At 41.7% G+C, this 23264-nt stretch overlaps 1 protein-coding gene across 16 annotated transcripts in view; it reads right to left on the bottom strand.

Moving 5' to 3' along the window:
• LOC119124143 (pleckstrin homology domain-containing family A member 5-like) overlaps window positions 1-23264 on the bottom strand; it is a 50643-nt gene that overhangs the window by 2573 nt on the left and 24806 nt on the right. For 4 of the 16 annotated variants that reach the window (XM_037253799.1, XM_037253793.1, XM_037253795.1 and 1 more), the window contains 23 exons: window positions 21121-21204; window positions 18740-18778; window positions 15285-15405; window positions 15083-15187; window positions 13829-13901; window positions 12300-12400; window positions 10917-11032; window positions 9183-9674; window positions 7816-8299; window positions 7145-7228; window positions 6498-6617; window positions 5830-5883; window positions 5223-5303; window positions 4489-4545; window positions 4316-4396; window positions 3694-3843; window positions 3503-3604; window positions 3024-3176; window positions 2435-2581; window positions 1878-1992; window positions 1588-1703; window positions 342-557; window positions 94-255 (listed from right to left, as the gene is read on the bottom strand). In XM_037253799.1, the coding sequence (XP_037109694.1) occupies window positions 94-255; window positions 342-557; window positions 1588-1703; window positions 1878-1992; window positions 2435-2581; window positions 3024-3176; window positions 3503-3604; window positions 3694-3843; window positions 4316-4396; window positions 4489-4545; window positions 5223-5303; window positions 5830-5883; window positions 6498-6617; window positions 7145-7228; window positions 7816-8299; window positions 9183-9674; window positions 10917-11032; window positions 12300-12400; window positions 13829-13901; window positions 15083-15187; window positions 15285-15405; window positions 18740-18778; window positions 21121-21204 (3253 nt within the window). Of the gene's footprint in view, window positions 1-93; window positions 256-341; window positions 558-1587; window positions 1704-1877; window positions 1993-2434; window positions 2582-3023; window positions 3177-3502; window positions 3605-3693; window positions 3844-4315; window positions 4397-4488; window positions 4546-5222; window positions 5304-5829; window positions 5884-6497; window positions 6618-7144; window positions 7229-7815; window positions 8300-9182; window positions 9675-10916; window positions 11049-11200; window positions 11665-12299; window positions 12401-13828; window positions 13902-15082; window positions 15188-15284; window positions 15406-18739; window positions 18779-21120; window positions 21205-23264 lie in introns of those variants that run through there. The other 12 variants (XM_037253794.1, XM_037253798.1, XM_037253796.1 and 9 more) reach the window with 12 other exon arrangements.

Consider the following 23264-nt stretch of genomic DNA (forward strand, 5'->3'; position numbering starts at 1 on the left):
TAGCGAGAGTGACAGATGTTCATGCGTCGGTTAATAATTTCCAAGCAGTTTGCTGTAAAGGTTAAAAAGTAAAAAAAAGGGATTGAGCCTTACTTGCCGAACCACATTAAAGCGCTCAGAGTTTGAGGCTTCTTTGAGACGTGCGATTTCCTCAGCGGGCGTCTCCTGCTCCCTGACTACCTCCTGCTGCCTGAGTGAAGCTTCTAGTTCCAAAATGTCTGTGCTCATGACGTCATCTCTCCGCCTCATTTGAGACTGTGAAATGTTTAGAAGAGAACCTACAGTATGAAAGGGTCCCGGATTGATTGGCTGACGTAAAAGCGTCCGTTTCTGTACTGCACCTGGACATTACGTGAATGGTTGTCTTTTGTGAATGAATTGCTGCGAGACAGAGCGTTCTCCTCGGCGTTCCCCCGAATGCGGACACCCTTTTTCTTTTCCTTGAGGGCACCCTGCTGGTGGCGGCGAATCCTCTCCAGCTGCTCCTCCACGCTCATCCTGGGCCGACTGCTCTCTAGCGCGCACAATTGATGCTCCATGGCGCTGTGTGGACGCTCCTGTTTGTCACACAACCAGGAGAACATTGTTGAGAGCGTAAAATCGGTTTATAATTATCATAAAAACACCAACGGTCATGAACAAAAAAAAAAAATGTGCAAAGATGGTAGAGACATACCTCAAAATCAAAAATCAATAAAAGGCTTGTGGTTGAAAGTTGGCAAAACGTTCAAGGAGATCTGAATACTTTTCCAAGGCTTTGTATGTAACTGAGGTGTCTCAATACTTTTGTCCACACAATGTATTCCCTGAGCATGCAGTTCAGGTAACAGAAAATAGCCACAGTAATGGTACTTAATGGGTCTTGGGTGTCCACTCACGCAGAAAGAAACGAGTGCTTTGGAAGCAACCTGAATGAATTGCTGCTATGCACTGACACGCTTCTACCGGCACAAGCGTGTGAACCCACAGAGACTGGGCGGCCACTTAATGCCCGAGCGTGAGAGGCTGACAATGCGACGTTGTGTGCTCGGCGCCAGGCTAGAAGGAGCTGCTAAATTTGGATTCGGTCCAGAGCTCCAAGATGCTGGAGCGACTGTCCAAGGGGATGGGACCCAAGGGCCCGAGTTGAACTCTTCAAGGAACTCTCTTACCACTGCGGGCTATATTGTTAAATAGAACAAAGCCTGGACGGAAGGCAGCAGACAAGTTGTTTGCATTTTTTATGAAAAGCCAGTCTTCATTTTTTTAAAACAGACATGTAGACATAAAGTGGGTGACAAAGAAAAAAGCACACACCCTGCCATGTGGCACACTAAATAACACAGTTGGTATTATGTGTGGGTGGAAACTGTAAATTGTGCTTCTCATTTATTTTACAAGAGACTGTTTTGGAGTGGGCTGCTCGCACCCAGTGGTGAGTTTAAACATCCAGCTTGATGACCACAACATGCCATTCCGAATCATTCAGCTCGGCCCACAGAGGAAAAAGAAGAGCCAACATTATTCATATTTACTGTTATTTGTTTTTGGGGATATCAAATATGTGGGAAATACCCAGAAGCAGATTGTAAACATTTTGAGACTGACCATTCTAGAGTCAGGCTTTTTACTCTTCCTTAGAGTAACATAGGAGGCGATGGAGGACGAGTCAGGCACTGGGGATTTGGTTCTAGGTGGAACAATGCCAACTGGGTAGGATGGCCCTGGTAGAGGAAGAAGAGACGAATCGTGTGAGCTCATTGTAAAGTGCCACTTATGTAAAAGCAATGACAGCTCTTAAAAAATTCCAATAGGGTAGACTTCTTTTTTTTAAAATGTCATCTAATTATCATATCAATCAGTTGCTGCCTTGAGATTTAAGCGTGTCAAGATGATACCTTTGTTTGCAGAATGGTCGGACGGGTGTTCAATCCTGTCTTCTCCGTTGCTCTCATCCACTTCAGCCACTGTGGTGAGCTCCGGTTCACTCTTGTACAGGCGATAGTCTGGCCCCTGTCGATGAATTAGAAAAGTCTGCTTCAACACTGAGAATGCAAAGGCTTTATCAATGTGTTGTTTTTTTTTCTTCCCATGGAATGTCTTCTGAGAGAGGGGCCATTTGCCAATGGTCTAAGTTTAGGCAGTGATTGAAACAGTCTTGTATAGAATTGCATGTTGTATGAGATGGACAAAATATTGAAGAGCAGCCAGCAGACGCATTCAACCCAGGATGGCTTGGAAGCAGCGAGATGACAACAAAAGCTGTCAATGTTAAAAAGAATGTTGCAACACACTGAAAAAAAGCATATTTCCTTGGGCTCAATAAAAAAAATGGAATTATAAAATTAAAAAAAAGGGATGTTTTGCAACAAAAATATAAAAAATAGATAAATTCAAAATAAAAAGGGGGGGGCTACACAGCAGGCAGTGATGCAGCTGCGGGCAACAAGCTTACGCTGTGTGTGCCATTCTTCTGATTGGTCTTCCTGTCCTCCATTCTGTGGAGGGATGCTGAGCGAACTCCGGCATGGGGGGGAATTGCGAGGGGGTTGGGCTCATATGACTGGGGCAAAGGTGGCCGTGGGGGTACAGAGTCCTCCTCCTGGGGGGATTATACAAGGCATGACAGGAGGCAAGGTGACACAGGACGCCGCCATGCACGCTCTGAGTGACCTCCATCTGGTCCTGGCTTCTTTCATTAACTGACCACAAGGACACACTCCGTTGTTGTGAGCGACGCCGTCATACACACCGAGGTTGCTCATCTGAGGAGGCCTTTATTTGTACAAATGCTATTTTAGGTTTTCAAGGATTGTTTAAATATAAACGTATAATTACAAAACAAATACATTAATAAAATATATATGGAGTTCAAACTCATTACCGTAAAAGTAAAAAAATTCGATTAGTGCTGTTGTATTATGATATTACAATACAGTTGACCCGTGCATACTCGAGATTCGGAAACAGTGGATTTTTTTCATCTTTTTTTTAGTTTTTCTCATGTTTTTTTTTCTACTTGCTTTCAAGTGTTCCTTTCATACCTCTGTTTTCTGCATGCTGAAGTTGGGCCCATACAAGGCCATAGAACCATCGGCGCTCCTCTGGTCTTTATGTTTGTTGAGGACCTCCATTACATCTTGGATCCGCCACAGCTCTTTCTGGATGTGCACATGATGCTGGCTAGGAGGTTCAGTCTGTGAAAACAGAGAGGAAAATATTGGGCCACAAATGAGCTCGACAGAGGAGTGAAATGGGAGCAAGGATATTGATTGAAGAAAAACTGCACTCAGTTTTACAATCCGTCAATGTGACACATTGTGTGTCACGGAGCTTGATAAGGAGATGTGTTGAGGCTCCCTTTTGGCCTTCAACTCCTAATTAGCAAATGAAGTGAGTCAGGTTGAGCCAAGAATAAGCGTGACGAGGGAAAAGACAAAAGACTCCGGCACCACTTTGCCCGCTCATCAATTTTAGCTCCCCGAGTTAATGCTCTGGTCTTTATTTTGGAGACGAATCCTACCTGCGGACTTCCCAGCGCTTCGAGCTGCTCCAGCAGGTTGCTCTTTGTCAGAATTACAGCTCCTTCTAGTTGGTCATACTCGCGCCATGACCGCTCTAATTCCTGGTTTGAAAAAGATAGATGCACATTTTTTTTTTTTCACACACCCCACTCGGTAAAAACACATTTGAAAGGATTTAGGATGGCCTTACAGTTGTAACCCGGGAGAGCTCTCTGCAGGTGCCGAGCAAGCCGCTCTGCAGTAAGTCTCTCTGCTGGATGACACTCTGCATGGCAACCGGGTTGTCTGAACCCAATTCGATCTCCTGGCTGGCTGACAGCAGCGCTGTCTCCAGAGTATGCTGCAGGAAGACACAATTCATCAACATTAGCTGCCTTGTTAATGAGCAATTGGACTGTAACGGGACAAAATGTTATGAACGGTAATTATTGTACATTTCCAGATACACTCACAGAGATATTAAGAACAATGTACAAAATTAGCTATTTAACAAAGCGACGCCGACGAATATGCAAAACTATGAAATATACATTTTAAACATGAAACCTCTTTAGATGCTAAGAGGGGTTTGCTGACTTATCAAAACGTGTATGTTAGCATCATGTGCATTCGTCCTTAAATATCTTCACCTCTTACACGCCACACCAACCAAATAGAAAACACATCTCAAGGGTTTTGCATAAGTTGATCATTTGAATTTTGTCAATGCTCTCTGTTCGCTATGGCCTTTAATAGTGGAGAAAAAGACAGCCTTCTAAATCTTTCAATAGAATCAAAAATATTTTATAATGAGTCATTGAGTGATGAGTCACCTTCTCTCTGTACAGCTGCTGAAGGTTGTCCTCGTGCGTCCTCACCACTTTGTCCTGCTCACACAATCGGCTAAGTTTGGTCTAAGGAGAAAACAACACAAAGGCGGTGACTCTCCATGCGTAGCGGCTGGACGTGGCATGTCTTAGGGTTAGTAGAATAAAATTAGGCATACGTCAATGTCCCCTTCTTCTGGCATGTAGCTGTGTTCTCTGGGGTCTTCTGGATTTAGCTGTGAAGCAAAACAAAACATTAGTCAGAGTCTTCTCAAGCGGCACGCATTGTCTAAAACTCCAACAAAGTCGTCTCACTGAGTCATATAATTTCAATTCATCTCAGATTGCACAAAACGAATATGACCACGACAATTTCTGTCAAGTTTTGACTTGGTTGGATCACACGACAGAAAGATAAATCAGGATGTGAGAAATTTTCCCACACAACATGCAGACTGTCACATGACGTGGCGGGTTGCGGCGTGACGAGAGTGACAAACTGCTAGCAGTTGAACAGGTGACAATGCAGCTGTTGGATGCCGACTGGGTGAGAGACGGGGGGTCGCTATTAGGCGACGGTTATCAGCCCCCCCCGAATCTCTTCAGACACTTGCTGAGGCTTTTTTTGTCTCCCCCCCTTGCAGCAGCTTCAAAATGCAACCAGGCCACAAATGATCTCGATTATGAGGAAGACAACATTGTACTTCTCATTTCCAAGTCATGTTTTTTTTGCCATGACTTCTCAACATAACAACAGTCAAAGCAATGCATGGCAGTACAACATAATACAGAGAGATCAGTCTTCATGTGTCATGAGGACTTGGACACTGAAGGCAAAAAAACAAACAAAAAAAACATTTAAAAACAGCCAACGTGTGGATGAGGTTAAGCCTAAGCCTTAAATTGGCCTTACTTGCTGGTAAAGTTGAGGCCTCGGGGCCGAGTTCTCAATCAAAGTGTGAGTCATGACGATTAAAGGGTCATTTTCCTTCATCTAGTCCGGCGTGAAGACGAGGAGCAGTAGAGTCAGTTTACAACAGTGCTTCAGTGGATTCAAGTGGATTCAAACACAACACTTGCAAAATGCTTGATTGACTAATAGACACGCATTTGCATTTTGAATTAAAGCAGACAAAGAAAATAGTGATGGATACAGCACCACAAAGTGAAACTTACCAACAAGAAGACATTGTTCCAAATGCACAAGTGCAGCGGACAATGAGGAACATCAAGGCTACAAAATCCTTCCATATGTAACAATTATTGTCTGGAAATGATACATTTCCACTTATCAGGATTTTGACTGAAGAACAAACAACCACTAAATTCTGCTTTATTGTGCCATGTTCAGAACAGTTTTTAAAGTCAACTGAAGTATTTATAATAAATTATTTGACCACCACTCTGTAGCTGACCAAACTCCATAATAAAACGCAAACATTGTTATTCATATATAACAAGTTTGTGGCAAAAATAAAAAATAAATAAAGCAAGGGCCATGCAACCATGAATCACCCCACCTGATTGTCCAAATACTTTAGAGTCCTTTGGAGATGCTGGGACAGAACATCGTTCTAGTGTCATGGCAGCAAGAAAAAAAAGAAGATGGATACCAAATGAAGGACATTTTATATTGCTTTTTTTGTCACATGTTCAAGAATGTACACGGGTGGGACGACTTAATAAAACAGGAGGAAAAGGACAGTTGAGGAGAAGAAAGTTGAGACACAGGTAAAGCTGACTTCACACCACATCTGGGAGTGGATGGAACAATTCCTCTGAAGTAATGGCAGACTCTCATCCCGTACCCTGCTGACCTAAAACATACACATTTCTAGTCTAACATCTTAAAGTAGACTTAGAGATGCGGGGGATCCTGATTTAACGACGCCGTGTGGCAATTGCCCAAACCACTTTAAGCTTGCCCATGGCTTTGAGTTTGCTTCACTGTTAACATCTGTCCAGACTCTTTGGAGAAGTGAAATAACTTAATCGCTTGCCTGGTAAAATGAATTGAATGTTTGATTAGATTTTGAAGCAGAGGCGCTTATGTCCCCGCCCATCAGTAAAAACAGGCACACCAGGATGGATAGCTGAGGTGGGAGATGAATGGCATACACACGTCTCAATAAGTAACATGCCTCGTGAGGAATATTTTTGGGATGGTGGTTATTGGGGGGAGGCTGACCTTTGGGTTGTCGCCATCCATGTTAGGTTGCGTAAGCTGTGCTAGAGTATGTTCCCGGGCAGTGCTTAGCTCTGCCTGCTGCCGACGCAGCTTTATCAGAAGCAAAGTCAGTTCCTCGGGCTGCAAAGGAGGTGAGGTTGCGGGATGCCATTATCAAGCAGGGACATCGGAGGAAAAAAGGAGAAAACACACCAGGATAGGAGATGCATCAATGCTCCCAGGTAGTGAATGCAGATCATGCAGATAACAACAAAGAGATTAGCCAAAAGTGTTGGCAGCATGCAAATTCCTGACAGTGGAGCCTTTCAACACTGAGAGCAGAAAGCACTTCTCACGCTAGCGCCAGTGACTTTGACATACTCCTGAGCTGGCTTAAAAAGTTGAGACTGACAGCGCTTTTAAATCTCTGCTGGCGCGAATCGACTCTTGACTAAAGTCGGCATAGACTTAATCTGACTGCTTGGAGAAAGAACTGTCTGATTTTCTTCTTGGGAAGTTTGTCACAAGGTCATCTTGGATAAAAGTCACATATAAATTGTTTGGACCCAAAAAAGTCCAAATAAGCCAGCACTAACAGAAACACGGCAGCATAATGATGCATGTTGACAAGTTAGTCATATGTAGCTAATAGACCAATGATGACTTACACTTTTGCCTTGGAGAGACTGGGCAGTGATGGCCTGGACTGGGATTCCTACAGGCATTGACCTCCTATCAGGAGGGTAGGCATACTGAAAGAGACACGCAAGGGCATTCACTCTCTATTTAACTGTTCATGTAGGAGGTGAATTTATTCAAATCATATAATAGTGTGAAGATTTGCCATCATGTCAAACAACAAGAACATGTAGATACATATTTTAGTAATCACCGCTACCAAGTATCGATACCACTCGAGTGACCACAAGATGGCGGCTGACACAGGTATTGCGAGTACTGATATTTTGAACTGTGGCTTACCGATACTGACTGGTGCGCGCCCATTCCTAACAAAAACATTTCCTAAATTGTAAATGAATACTTAAGTCATCAACATTATGAAGAAATATTGATGGAATTATTAGATTTTTTTTTTTTTTTTAATAAAAGAGAATCTTTTATAATTTTGATTTTGAGGTACATTCTATGTAACAGCTTTGCACATTTCTCCGTCAGCGTTATGATGTGGAATGATTTTAAATTCACAGCTGTGCATTAGCAAGATTAAGAGCGAAACTATCTTGACCATTTCAATTTGAGAGGTTTCCATACTTTTGAAAAAAATGGTCATTCAAAATTTTGCTAAACAGGTGAACACCTCATTCAGAACTTGACTCACCATAGGGATTTGGTGCCTTTGCCGCCTCTCCATGCTCAAGTCTCTTTGGTAGATGGGAGAAGCCATCTCGGAGCGGGCGCTGCTCATATTGTACGATCGCGGCGGCTGAGAATAGCCGCCATACATTGACAGGGAACCGTGAGAAGGCGAGGGTGGGATGGAGTAGGTGGGCGCCGCATGCTCCGAAAGGTTGATCATTGTTTTGGGGCTGGCCATATGGCCGTACATCGGCGGCGCTCTGGTGTGGGCCTGTCGTTGCTGCCACTCATACAGCTGCCACATGGTGTCAGAGCGCACTGAGCGGCGCTTGTCAGCCATCGGGAGACCCGAGTGTTGGTCGTATAACGACGGCGACATGCTGCAAATGCTGTCCCTCTGCGTCATGCTATTTCTGGGCATGCTGCGGTAACCGTCGCCATAATGAGGCACATGGGGCATTCGATGGTTTGGCATGTTCCGAGGGAGTGTCTGGTACGATGTGATGCTGCGGAAGGAAAAGAAGTGGGCACGTCATGGACTGAGATGATTCAAACATAAATCAAAACAAATGGAGATGCTTTTGTTTGTGGATAAATATCCAGGTTCCAACTGTAAAAATATGAAACACGTTAGCCCGGTACTAAACAAAACACGCTGTGGTTTCTTGGAACAGAGCTACAGTCGTCATAGCAAAATGGCTTCCCAGAATATTCGGCGACTAAAATGACTCATTCAAAGCAAAATAAATAAATTCTATCCGGTTATTTACTGTAATTATCCATCAAAGAAGGCAAACGGACAAGCACATATTGTCTCTGACCATCTGATGTCTATCACTGAAATCTGTTTGGATCCTTCCTATCGAGAGATAGCGACAATATTCACAGACAATGATTCATGTTGGTCAGAGAGGCTGTTGCCGATTATTATCGGAAACCAAATATACGGCCGGTGACAAAACACCTTCATTTTCGATACGACTGTCTCACGTTTATGGAATTTGACAACAATGGTTTGTCTTTCAATGTGTAGTCAGTAAACAGAAACCCAGAAGAACACCACTGGACATTCGACACCTTTTCCAGAGAACAAAAACATTGCTTCACTTGGGTTCAAAAACAGTACAGCTGGCAACGAGAAAGTTTCCATTCAAACTTCCTGTCAGACCTTGGCGTTAGTGCATACTGTTCTGCAACGCTTAGTGAGATTAAAGAAGGCAGAGGCGGCTTTGAAACTATTCAATGTTCCAGAGCACGAGCCTTTTCAAGTCAAATATGGTCAAACGCACTGAAATGCAGAAAATGGGAAGCTGTATCGTGAAGACCTCCTTACTTGCTTGTTAAAATTCTCAGAAACGACTTACATGAACGCTACTTAACCAAACCAACCTTCTGGTGTCGTCATCATCCTGGGTGCGTCCTCTCTGCGTGCGAACCCACTGCTCCAGTTGCTGCATGGAGCTTGTCCTACTCAAAGTCCGTTCCGGCTCGTAGTTTGAACTTTGCTGAGGGGGAACTCCGGCGTTGTCAACCGGACCGGGTTCACCGCCGCCATTGACTTGGGGGGTCTGGTGTGAGCCATCAATCTCTGTCGGGGTCCGTGGCATGGCGAGCTTGACCGTGACCGCCGCCGCTGTTTGGGCTGGCTGCATTTTGATACTGTTGATCTTGGTGAGGGGGCGATCGGGGTTGGCGCCTTCTTTCTGGAAGCCGTAGCGCTCGGCGTCTCGCCGCTTCTTGTCCTCTTCCGCTATATGCTCGCGGTCCGCCTCCCGGTTGCGCTCGTTGTTCTCGATTTCGGGCTGTGTCAATGGAGGCCTGTGATTGTCCATGTGATTAACCTCTTGAGGGCCACACTGTTCCACTTTTAGCTTGTCCAACCTGACAATAGCAGGCAAAAGAAGAAATATAATTATATATACAAATACAATGATGACATTGATAACACACTGAATTATTTTTGAATATATTTTTATAAACAAGGTTTATAATCGAACAAAAATGTCATAAAAAGTATGATTACTACAATAATGACGCTCTCGTCTTAATCTACACACAAGTTCACTTCTGAAAGATCTGGCCCTGTTAAAATGAATACAAAGCTAATTTGCTGACTGGAAGCGATGACTTATTTTGTTGTTTGCCCAATAATTATTAATTGTAGTACGGCATCCTGGGTGGAAATTAATGATAGATTTTTTTTTTTTACTGCTATACCAGCAATATACTCTGCTTTTGCTTTAAAACAAAGACAAGGAGGGGCAGGATATTTCCTCCAGCTGCCAGAGAAAACTGGGTGTGTAAAATGATATCTCCAGTTAAAAAAAAAAAAACAAGGAAAAAAAACAAGAGATAGCCCCTGCCAGGGCATGTCTGAAAAGTGCCGCTCAACAGCTAGAAATCCATTTGCCGCTCTCTACAAATCTGTGCTTCTTTGGGAGGTCTCTGAAGGTAATTGACACCGCTGCTCCTTGGCCTTAGATTGACTCAAGGTCAACGCTTCAAAGATCAGCACATTCCTCTTATCAGACGGGTTTACTGGGCCGGCAACAAGGGAGCATTCCTTCAGAGATTGTGCTTGAACCCAGTGAAATAATTGCATAACGTCTCGTGCAGCCTACCTGAAACCACGTGAAACCCATAAAAAAAAAAAACTAAAAAGTACAGAAATACCAGGCTTATTACACAGCCGTGTCGCAACGCTCAATTGCCTTTTAGCAGGCTCGCACTTTTTGCAGTGCCATTCAGTTGATTTTAGTCTGTGCAGCACTGCATAGCTACAAAGCACTTGATCATTACGCCTCTGCTCACCAATGCTTAAAGGGCAATGGAGGCAGGCTGCTAAATAACATTTCACACAAAATGGCAAAGACTATCATCTCGACTGATGCGTTAGCAAAAGTGTGGCCAGCATTATATGTAGCGCACACTGTGATGAGATGCCTAAAGCACACGTTGGTTTCTATCCCTCAAATGAAATTGCCCATATGCTGGAGTTAAATGACCTCTGTTTTGAACCTTTGCCCACCATCTTACAATGAGAATTCAGCACGATTGTGTTACACTAACAAGGAATGCTCTAAAGTAGTATATTAGCATGTGTAGCGTAATGATTGAAGAAACCTTTTGACGGGGTCGGAATGCACAAGTGCGGCATCCGTCATCACTTTCATCCAGGATTCCATCTCTTTGGCTGTGTCGGTGCAAAAGTAGTACGTCCGCATATTGGGGTGTGTCGCCTGCATGATAAGGTTTCTGAAAGGCAACGTTAAGAATTTGAAAATGGTACACTTGATCTAAGCCGCTGACTTAGCGGGAAAAAAAAAGAAAGACAAATGGCAATGAGCGTATCAGTACAAGGCATTTTCCCAGATTAGTGTAGTAGATCCACCAAAGTGAAATCATACTCACCAGGTTGTGAATGTTACTGCGGGCATGTTGCTGCATGGTTCAAATGATGCCTCCCCAGCCAGCAAAGCAACACATTCAATTGTGACAGAGAAAAACAATGGTTATTTATGAGACAACCTCAATATCCTGTTTACCAGTTTCCAAAGAAGAAAAATACTAATTATCCAAAACATGATGCAAAATATTGAGGCCAAGCAACATCCTCCTCCTCTTAGAGCTACCTCATGACCTCTACTGCATCTCTTAAAGCATGTGACAAGTTTGGAAAAGAAGTGGGCTGTGTGGTTGAAGCCCTCTGACACACTCCCCGGTGTCTGTGCTTAGATCGGCTTGGCAGGAGAACTTGTTGACTTTCAGGGTTTAGGAAGGACCCAAAATCAAAAGTAGTGGGAACCCAGTTAATGTTTCCCATATATCTGAATAATGTTTTGGCTTGCAACAGACATTGCATTACTGCTCTTTAAAAGTCAATTACCGTATTTTCCAGACTATAAGGCGCACTGGACTATAAGGCGCACCTTCAATGAATGGCCCATTTTAAAACTTTGTCCTTATATAAGGCGCACCGGACTATAAGGCGCACCATTAATGCATCATGTCAGATTTTTAATCCAAATCAAATCATTCTCCATTTTATCTTTTTTATTTCAACTTCAGACGCAACAAATTACTTTATAATCACAAAATAATGCTCCATAGTCTTTTTGATTCATGGTCTTCAGCGGGCCTCTTATGATTGATTTCATGACACAATGCTTCAGGCCAGTTTAAATTTAAGAATTTGGTCCATATATAAGGCACACTGGACTATAAGGCGCACTGTCGGCTTTTGAGAAAATTTTAGGTTTTTAGGTGCGCCTTATAGTCCGGAAAATACGGTACTAGGAAAGTGTTTCCGTATCCCTGCAATCTCACCAAAGTTTGTTTGGTTATGTATTTATTTAAATTTTATTTCATTTCATTTCATTTCGTTTCATTTTATTTTATTTTATTTTATTTTATTTTATTTTATTTTATTTTATTTTATGCGTCACTTCAGAATTATTGTTTGTTTTTTGTTAGTCACTATCGCTGTTTGATGGCGAAAGCACTGACCTTGAAGGCATACTTTCTGGTGATATGATCATCAACAGACAACATGGATACGTGGAAGCTTGGTAAGAGGATGCTGCCAAGAATCCCCTCCTCTTTTTCATCTGCAAAGCAAAATAGGTGTATTTAAATAGCTGCTTTGATCACCTCAAGGCGTTATGCACATTTGTCAAATGTGCACGTCGCAGTTACATTCTGCAGTTGGCGGAAAAGATGAGCATTGATTCAAAGTTCCACACAGCTCGACTCCTCATTAAGTTTGCAGACGTGGCTCCATATTGACAATAGAGCGCTCTCCACAGAGGGGGATTACATTGAGCTCTGCGTTTTAAGCAAGAACCTCACCTCCCATCTTGATACTTACAATAGCTCTGCACACAGCAGAAAGTGTGCGGGGAAACTAAACATCAGCACATCTAAGTCGCCGCTTACTTGGCCTGTTTCATAAATCACCTCAAGTGACCAGGGAAATCTATTTGCCTAATTGTGCTGTTTTTAATCAATTGTAACAAATATAACCATTCTAAATTGTGAATATTTTTTTGTAAAACTGATCTATTTGGTTCCTGGTACATATTTGACAACATTGGGAGAACATTTTTGTATCAAACATGTGTTTACAGGATATAAGCTGATACTGTGCAAGATCCAGAGTCAAGTTTAATTGGCTGCTAAATACAACAGCGAGCGGTTGTTTTTGGCTAGATTAGAGGAGAGCTCATGACCACACTCACTACCCACTCTCTGCTGATGGATGGAATTGCTCAACATGCCTATCTATGTAAATCCTTTGGGATCGGCGCTTCTGCCTATGCCTTTTGTCAGTCAGTGGGCGGAAAGAAGGCAGCGGCACCGTCAGACAGCAGAAAAAACACAGACTTGATGTCATGCTGATTAGCAGAATGAGTGGGTCGGCATTAATTGAGCAAGCGGAATCAGCATTGCTGGAATAAAGGTTTCCGCGTGTCTGCTGCATGATAGGAATCCGACAACACACAATCTGCAATGAGGGCCATCTGACAGAACAACTAATTCCAACAACAGGGTTGAACGATTTAACATTTTGCAAGACACACACAAACATATATATATATATATATATATATATATACGTATATATATATATATACGTGCATATATACACACGCATATATGTATACACGCACACATACACACACACACACACACGCTGAATTGTTGAATAACAAGGGCGTCTGAAGATGTCGTCAGGAAAAATAGAAGATTTATGGGAACCACAATGTGAGCGGAGCTTGCCCGATTCCTGGAAACTTCACTTCACAACTCTAAATCAGTGTAAAGCCCATTTTCCAGCTCAGCTTCTTTGGACAAAACCATTTTTAGACGGCATAATCCGAGCCGTGTTTCTCACATCCCCCCCTTTTGACTCTTTGGGTCTTGTATAGATGCCAAGGGCATGGCTTGAGGCTAGACAGCCTTGTTGAGAGCCTTGCTAAGAGCACCGTTGTCGGAAGCAGTGGCATTGAATGATGCTTTTAGTCACAATGACTCACCTCTGTAATAGAAGAGACACAAGTCTGACAGCACAAACCACCTCTTTTTCCACAGCTTCATCCCTGAGCTGTCCTGCAAAGACACCAGAACAATAGGATCAGCCATTAGCTACAAAAAAAAATATTTCAACTAAACAGAACAATGAAGGTTCTTAATTTGTTACGCATTTGACCACATTTTCTTGATTAATACTGTGGAAAACTAATGAAAGGTTTTTAAATTGATTTTCATAATGAGAATTTGTTTGCTATTAACGTTGAGCAGAGAAATACCGCCTGTAGGGTTGCCATATTATTTCTCTGTTTGCTGTAGCTTTTATACAAGGTTTTTATTGGTCGTTGAGTGTTTAAGAGGTATAATACAGTGTATTCAAAAGAAATGACAAACTGTTAGCCAAAGTTTTGTCAAAACTGTTGACACTATGCTCTGTGGAACTCTTCTTGGAATGCTCTAGCTGGCAAAAGCATCACTTTAATGAGACCGAATTGAAAAACAAGCATTTCACTTCAGATGACCCCAATGGATGCGCTGAAGGGTTTCTCTTTTTCTTCCTAAGAGGCATGGAAATAAGTGAAAATCCAGCTTTTATCAGGGTAGCAGAATTGTGAAAGAAACAGCAGCTGCCAGCTGGACCAAAAGAAGCCTTGGTGTAGTAAAAGGACGGTGCCGGGAGGCTGCAATCAAAACTAAATGAGCTTGCCACTTAGGACGCCTGAGAGTCCTGTCAGGCAAACGAGCGCCTCAAGCATCCCCCCCTTTTCACCCCGCTGCTGCGAGCGGGAGCATTGATGAAGGACTGCTATTCAAACAGCGGGTGTGCTGACCCAACAGCAAAAGTGGACTAAGAAATCAGATCCTGGATAGCATCGACATCTTATGCATATAAATGCGTGGTGGACATGAAAAGGTCTACACACCCCTGTTCAAATTTTTTAGAAATTATTTCTATATTATTTATGTGATTGATACCCTGCCTTACCCAATTAAATTAAATAAAAAGAGGGAAAGTAAAAAAAAGAAACAATTGACGATGTGGTTGCACGGAATGTAAACTCGCATTCATCCGTATCAAATAGAAGTCAGCATACACTCATCAGTTCAAAAACTTGAATGTGTAGTCTCTCGCTGGCCACAGTAATTCCAAAAGGGAACACTGATCTATTGAGAAATAAAAAATAAAACCCAGAGGCCATCCTGGTGCAGAATTTGCCTACAGAAATTATAACAAATATTGTCAGAAATGCTTTGTTTACCTGCTTATAGAGCCAGTTCCTCTTTATGACTGGAGCACTGGGATTCCTCCTGATAGAATTTGATCTCTTTCCAAAATTATGAAGTTTTTTGGGAGGTCTCGATGCCTACAGATAGAATATGAACGCCAGTTATTGTTTCCTTCCAAAACGCTACTTTTTGTTAGTTTGTTGCAAACTGCAACAATTATTTTATGTAACTCACCCTTGCTGCTGCACTGGATTGGTTAGCGGCAGAGTCAGAGCTGCTCGTGTTGTTGGACGCCTCACTCATGGTGTTTTTTGGCTGTTCCTTCTTTTCATTCACCGGCACTTTGGCGGCAGATCTAAACAAGCCAAACAAGAGCACTTGAAATCCAAAATTGCAGATTAGGGTAGAGAACGGAAGCAGGCAGCCTCTCTTGTCTAATGACCTATCATTCCACTTGAGTTCAAACTTTTGCCACAACATCTCATCTTGGAACAAAAAGTCGAGCCAATGACACCCGCAGTCACTTGAGAAAACATTTCCAGTTGTTTGAGAATGCTGACGAACTGAAATACAGCCATACGACAGCAGTTATATGAATCTTACTACACGTTCAGGAAAGCTGTCATCGGGTTGAGCACCGTGTAAATCAAGTTGTGTCTGGCCCACGGGGATGTCCTACATTCTTTAGGTGGGGAACGACGTTGTAATCCGGTTGGAAACATGACACCACAGAAGCACTGCGCCGTCTTTCGGGTCACTGACTGAGCACGCAACAAACTCCATTTCACTCGGCAAACTTGCTCATTTGATGCCCGTGACCCCAAAATCCTCAGATTACATGGTGTCGTGCTTCTTTTACATTCATTCCGTCTGTCATTCCTTGTTACACACGAGCCCGAAACGATTTGAGCAGCAAAGACACTCGGATTCCATGCTGTCATTATCAGGGTGCACATACGAGAAACCATAATATGAAATGACTTGGTCTCAGTTAAAAAAAAAAAAAAAAAAAGGGGGATGCAGGCACCACTCACATGATACTTGATCTCATGCAGGATGTTTAACACAGATTGCTTACCTGTATCTTGAACCGAAGTTAGGCTGTTTGGCTTTGTTAGTAACAAGCTGCAGCAACATTTTTTTCCATTCAAAATATTAGATAACTACCGTATTTTTCGCACTATAAGGCGCACCTAAAAACCTCCAATTTTCTCAAAAGCCGACAGAGCGCCTTATAATCATTTGCGCCTTATATATGGACCAATATTGAGCCGCTACAGCAGGCGTGTCCAAAGTCCGGCCCACGGGCCAAATGTATATATCTTATATATGGACAAAGTTTTAAAATGGGCCATTCATTGAAGTTGCGCCTTAAAATCCGGTGCGCCTTATATATGGACAAAGTTTTAAAATGGGCCATTCGTTGAAGGTGCGCCTTATGATCCGGTGCGCCTTATAGTGCGGAAAATACGGTACTAATGACCACCCATGAGGTTTATTCTTTCATTATTAAAAGATTGCCATGTCAGCAAACTGAATAATTCATTGACACTGGACAAGCAGCTGACTCATGCTGCTTTGAATCAAAGTGGACACAATTTTTAACCCTAAAATAGTTTCCTGTGGAAAATGATGACTGGCCGCTGAGATTTGCTTCCTCCGGTTAATGAGCACCAAAGATTTGCTGCACTTGCAGTGAAAAGTCAAAACTTGAGGGAACCACAATCAATGATGTGTCAAATGGCCCTTAAAACACGGCCATCAAGGGAAGAGACAATCTGTCGTGAAGGCACTGTGAAATTTGTAATCTTTAAAGAAGAACAATAGGGAAAATTGCTAATTGCTTTAGTCATTCTAATAACTCACCGCGCGGTGAAATTAAAATCTATTGTATTGTACAAGTGCTAGCAGAATAAGACAATTCGTTAACATCCCTCACAGGAGCTCGAAATGGTTTTATTACGGTGGGCTGAGGACAAATGAATGGAGGAACCTCCAAAGTTATAATAATTGACCTCAATTTCCATTGGAAGTGAAGAATGTTATAAAGTTAGTCAAAAACATGTCAGATGGGTCACAACAGAGAGGCCTTGAGGTTCCACTCTAATGCAAATGACGAAATATTTTTCACAATCATATTGAAAGCTACAAAGTTGTTTTCAACAATACTTTTTCCCGCACAATCACGAATACACAAGATTTGTCCCATACTGAAGTCTAAGGCCATTTTGTACAACATGTTATTCTGACTGCCTGTCAACTTTTAAAGTGCTATTTGGGGAGTTAGTTTGGAGATCCTCTCCCTCCGATTCAATTTTGTAGTGGTTATGATTATGACTTTGGAAGACAGTAATAGTCGGAGCAAAATAACAAAACTACACGACAGCTATGTTTTGGACCGCACTGTCATTCCTGAGCATTTTCTTCATCTAAAAAATGAAGTATGTGGCAGTACACAGACACACACACAGACACACACACACACAAGCATGCCCATCGCAAAGGCAAAATAAAAAGATGGCTGACTCCTGCACAAGTCACTTAGTATTACGGCATACATAATTCCTGAATATGATGATTACATTCGGACTACTCTCTCTACTGTCTGGCACTAAGCTTTCCACTTCCTGTTCCAAAAAACATCCACACATTACTAGACTAAGTAAGTTGTAGGTCAAAATCAAATCCATCTTAATGTCTTGAATCATAAATTAATTAAGTCTAGTCATTTGCTGATAACAGTAAATGAAATAAGCAGAGTTTGCAGTCGTATGATTTTAAATTTTGCAGGAGGCTGTAAGGAGAGAAGAGCAGATGAAAATATGATTAAAAGCAGATTGCTCAACTGAAAGCGTGTGGTTTGAAACTGCTCTGCTGCTGTGTGGCCTGTCATTAACAAGGCAAACTATTACTTATGCATATGAGGCTTGATGCTTTAGATCACTGGGCACACAGCACGTGTGTGTATATGTGTGTCGTGCACGTGTCTATTAGGGTCCGAAGAGCCAACAGTGTCAATGCGTACAGTGATGTGTGTGTGGGTGTGGGCAACTGAACTGAAACTGGCTGAGGGTGCATTTTAAAATGACCACACAGCGTTTCTAAAGAAAGAACTAACACCTTTGTTTGATAATGGACCAAACCTTTTTCTCTTTCTTTTGGCTGTACAAAAGACCTGGGATCAGAATAGACTGTAGAGCTGAGCAGTGGAGTACAATTTACAGATATTTGGAGAGCTCAACCAGCCTTATCGCATGAATGCGCCTCTGTTCTGTCCAAGTAAGCGACGAGGTGAGCTTATGCTTATAGCAACACGTTTCTTCACAATGTGTCATCCGACTGGTTTGTTGTCATGCAACCTTTGCAGAGTCAGAGTAAATTTGGTGGAAATCAGTACACGGTCAACACAAGGTGGTGATACCAGAGATTTACCCAGCAGCTTTTTTTTTTTTTAATAAAGGTTATACAGCTTCGCCTTTTGTCTCCGGTATCTGTGTTATGTTAGCTGTTGGCTAAGATTTGGTCGAACACAAGAGACTGGACTTTGGAATGTAAATGCATAACAGGTTCTCAGGCAAGGCAAGCATTCAAATGTGTGTTAGTGTGCATCAACAAGGCTTCTCATCACACTGACACGCTCAAGTGCTTTACAGAGACACAAATGCCCGTAGCCAACAGTGCTTTTTTACCTGCGACACGCTGGGTGAAACATTTTGCCACAATACACACTACAAAACAAAGGGAAGAAAACTCTGAATGTTATGTCAGGTGGGATCTTTGCATAAAAAACTCACAATGGAACCTTTGACGACTCGAACACTGGAATAATGTCAATTTTGAGAACCAAACAAAACTTTTATGGAACATTTTAACGTTAACTGTGAAAGAAGGCTAACATTAGCTGACCTCCACCATTTAGTAAAAGGTAAAAAAAATAATAATAATACCGTATTTTCCGGACTATAAGGCGCACCGGACTATAAGGCGCACCTTCAATGAATGGCCCATTTTAAAACTTTGTCCTTATATAAGGCGCACCGGACTATAAGGCGCACCATTAATGCATCATGTCAGATTTTTCATCCAAATCAAATCATTCTCCAGTTTATCTTTTTTATTTCAACTCCAGACGCAACAAATTACTTTATAATCACAAAATAATGATCCATAGTCTTTTTGATTCATGATTCATAGTCTTCAGCGGGCCACTTATGATTGATTTCATGACACAATGCTTCGGGCCAGTTTAAATTTAGGAATTTGGTCCATATATAAGGCGCACCGGACTATAAGGCGCACTGTCGGCTTTTGAGAAAATTTTAGGTTTTTAGGTGCGCCTTATAGTCCGGTAAATACGGTAATACAAATCACAATGGCTGAAACATTCTTAATTTAACCACTGAATTGATGCTGTCTTTTCTTTTTCATATTTGTCAGACAAGCCCAAAAATCCTAAAGATGACCAAATCGTATCTTAACATTTTTCGGACCTGAGTTTAAGTAACATGAAGACAGCAATCCAAAATTTGGAGTCTTGTGCGAATGTAATCCTTCTTTTTTTTTTAAATTCAATTCCACATTGTATGAACTCACACGTGTTCGACTTTCAAGGTTCCATTGTAATTAAATATTGTCGACAATACCAATGTTGAAATTAATCTAACCCAATAGCAATCTGTCTTAATAATAAATAAATAAATATGAATAAATAGTTGATACTCTAAACTGTATTCACAAAACGTTGCATTTATATACATGGCGAAGGTCGGGTTTTGGTAAACATGTCTCATGTGAGCTGTCCAAATATTTGCTGTCATCATGCGCATAATCATGGGGATGACTAAAAATAGCTTGAAACATGCACAGCAAAGACAAAATGGTAAGGCGGCCTTCCTTTGGACCTCAATATGAGCAGCAAAGCCGGCCGGAAACTTGAATAAGAAGTGAAAGACTTGTGTGACACTCAAAGGAACAGAAAATGGCATCAGACCAAAAACCGAAACAGAAATCACGTAAGTAGTGACCAAGTTAATCAGGAGAACGGCCTGCCCTGAACACTTGAGAGAAACAAACGATAAAGCAGTTGTGATGTCGCATCACTTTTATTTGTTTTTTTTTGTACTTGACCACATTCGTCGTCTCTGATGGCCTCAAAGTTATCTTTGGGAACATTGCAATGCCAAATTTGAGTGCAGTCAGAGGAACATTTCCACATGGCCTCTTTATCTGTGAGGCAGATAAAATTGTCTCTTTTCTGCTTGTTCAGAAGCTTTTTCACAGAAAAGCAGCCAAAGGTTTGACATTTTCCATTCTATTATTTTTTCTAACGCAGTCAAATATATGATATATACTTTTTTTTTTTTTGCTTATTTCCAATTTAGATGTCATCTTGCACCAGCATGTTGTGCCTATTTATGTGAAAAGCAGCAGAGAAGTGAGAGAAACGCAGCGAGGGTAGGAATGTGTCGAGAGCGTGCGGTGTGATGCTTCTCGCGCGACACGAAGCCGCATGAGCGTTCGTTCCCATTTCTGATAAAACGAAATGAAACTTGGGAATTTGGAACAGATGACTGAAAGGCAGCACTGTAGATTTAAACCGAAGGTCTACGATGTACTGTAAATTGTACGTACAAGTTATTCTTGGTTTAAAAAATGTTGTTCCCTTTCAAGTTCCTACTTTTAAGTCTCACCGTTCAATTCAGATCACCGATGGGGAACAAAACTATCACCGAGTGGATAAGCTGTAGATGTTTTGCTGAACTCAGCTGATGGACATAACATTGGAAGGGGGAACTTACAAGAACGGTCACAAACTTGAACTTGCGTGTGAGTGATCACATTCCGACCGGCTGATGCACACTTGATACAAAGGCCGTTTGAGTTTCTGCCTCCATCTTACAAATAATTGGCAAGCGCACTTAGAACAGCCTTTGACTGATGGGGGCAGAGATGCAATTAGAGTCAGAGGCTGAGAAGGCATCGGAAGTTTCAACAGCATGTCGCCGTGCTGGAAACGCAAGCCAGTGACATTCTGGTGGAAAAAAACAAAAAAAAACCACACAAGACTTACTGTTCGTTGATGACAAAGATGCAGTTGTCTTGAGAAGGCGAGCCTGAGACGGGATGCTTGCAAGTCACCTTTCGCTCATTATGGCTATGAAAAAGAGCAGAAGGGAGGGAGAAAAGTGGTGAGAACGTGTCAGCTACACTGGACAGAACCATTTTTTTTTTTTTTACATTCAAAATAAAATGATAAAGGAATAAGGTAAGAAATTATTTTGAATTGGACCCGGCCGATTAATCAGACTAATGACTTTTTATTCTATTACTATATGATAACACATATAAATATTTTAAAAAATGTACTGTACTGTAGATAATAGTAAAAATGATACTGGATTTGGTTCATGTAAAATAATGCAAATAATATCATACAGCTCAGCTCTGACAGTTTACATAAAAACAGAATCCAAATAGAAAAGGCCCGAACTGTTCCAAACACTGTCGGAATAAAAAAACATTCAAATATTTATTCATGAAATATCAAAAGCTCCGCATTCCCCCCAAAAAAGGATACATATATCTTAAGTTGTTTGAAGTTCAGTGTGTAAGATAGCGAAAGACATACTTCCCCTCGCTCAAGGGCAGTGCTGAATGATTTAAACGTAAAAGTTGAATCTTGCAAAACGATTCCATTCCTTTATTAATAATAACAAATCTCACCACAATCTACGATATGAACTGAGGTTAACTCTTTTGCGGTCGTGCCTGCTTTGCCACATCCATACTTAAGCCAACTTATCCCAACACGATTAGAATTCCAATCTCACCGATTGGTCGCAGCTTTCCAAGTTGCGCGGTCAGCCTTTTTGTGTCACGCCGATGGTCAGAGAAAAACAACTAGCATCTACTGTCACTCATAAATCACGTGTTTAAGAGTCGGGATTTAGAACTGTGACAAGTATGCATAATTGATTCAACACAGAGCCCGGGCTCATCATACCACACGCGTGGCATTATACGTTGCATTTCCGTGATGGTTTCGTAACTGCCGACGGCTGTCAATATAAAGCCCCAAGTTGAACGAGTGCAGGGGCAATTAAAAACGACTTTCCATCACATACGTGAAGAGAAGCAATGTCAACAATCTTTGGGGCCGTCCACGTGCTTTTACATTTCGATTCGCCTTCAACACAAGGGAGTCAAACTGCAGCCCAAAAATAACACAGCCTTTAAAGACACGCTTCTCGTGTGCTGAAAAGAGCAAATACCGAGAGGGGAAATAGGAGGGTTTGGTTTCAGTTTAGCGTGGTGGGGAATAGTCTCCACAGTTCACGTCCATAATTACAGACTGTTGGAAGCAGAGCACCATGGACACATGGCACCGTAATTCACACGTAACCTCTTGAAAGAATATAATAAATTGGTTTAAACAGCACGAGTTCATGCATTTAGCCGAGAAATGGAACAAGGGTGAGTTTATTTCCATCAAGATGTATCACGACCACTTCAAAAGTCTTTCTTGAGCGTTTGCATTCGCTTTAAACTTGATAATTGATTCACAAGGTCTTGTGGTTTAGACCTGATGGCCACAGAGGATATTACAGTATGTGCTAATAATATGTGCTATTGACCTCATGGAAAGAAAAAAAGAGGGATAGAAAAGCAGTATAAAATACAGAAATACACACAAAAAAATCTTCCTCCGGTTCAGGCTTGAACCGCGTGACCACATGACTCTGTCTCTATAGTTACGACAAATACTTGAATTTGATATAGCGATGTGGTATTGGCCGAAAATTGCAATGACCTTGATATAAATGAGTTGGCCAAGTCTGTGGTTTTCTTATTGCTGAAGTGTCCACTTTCAAGAACACTGACTGGAACATTTGAAGTCGATTTGTCATGTTTAATCACACTTTCTTAAGAAGGGCAATGTTCAATCCCAAACAAAACTGTGCACTTCTGCCCTCTTATCTAAAGATGTGAATTCAAAGAAAAATATGTCAGCAAGATCATTTTATAAATTAGTTTCATGTCTCATTTTCCATTAGCTTAACCTTTCCAACTTGCAACTAGGGCTATAAAAGTTTGGGGCTTTTTATTCTATTTAGCTTTTTATTTCATATGTCTTGGTTTGGGAAGATTTGGTTGGTTTGAATTGGTTTTCAGAACCAGTTTGTAAGTTTGATCTTGTTCCAAAAATGCTTTTAT

This window comes from Syngnathus acus, chromosome 6 (assembly GCF_901709675.1).
Source record: "Syngnathus acus chromosome 6, fSynAcu1.2, whole genome shotgun sequence".
Classification (NCBI taxonomy): Eukaryota; Metazoa; Chordata; class Actinopteri; order Syngnathiformes; family Syngnathidae; genus Syngnathus; species Syngnathus acus.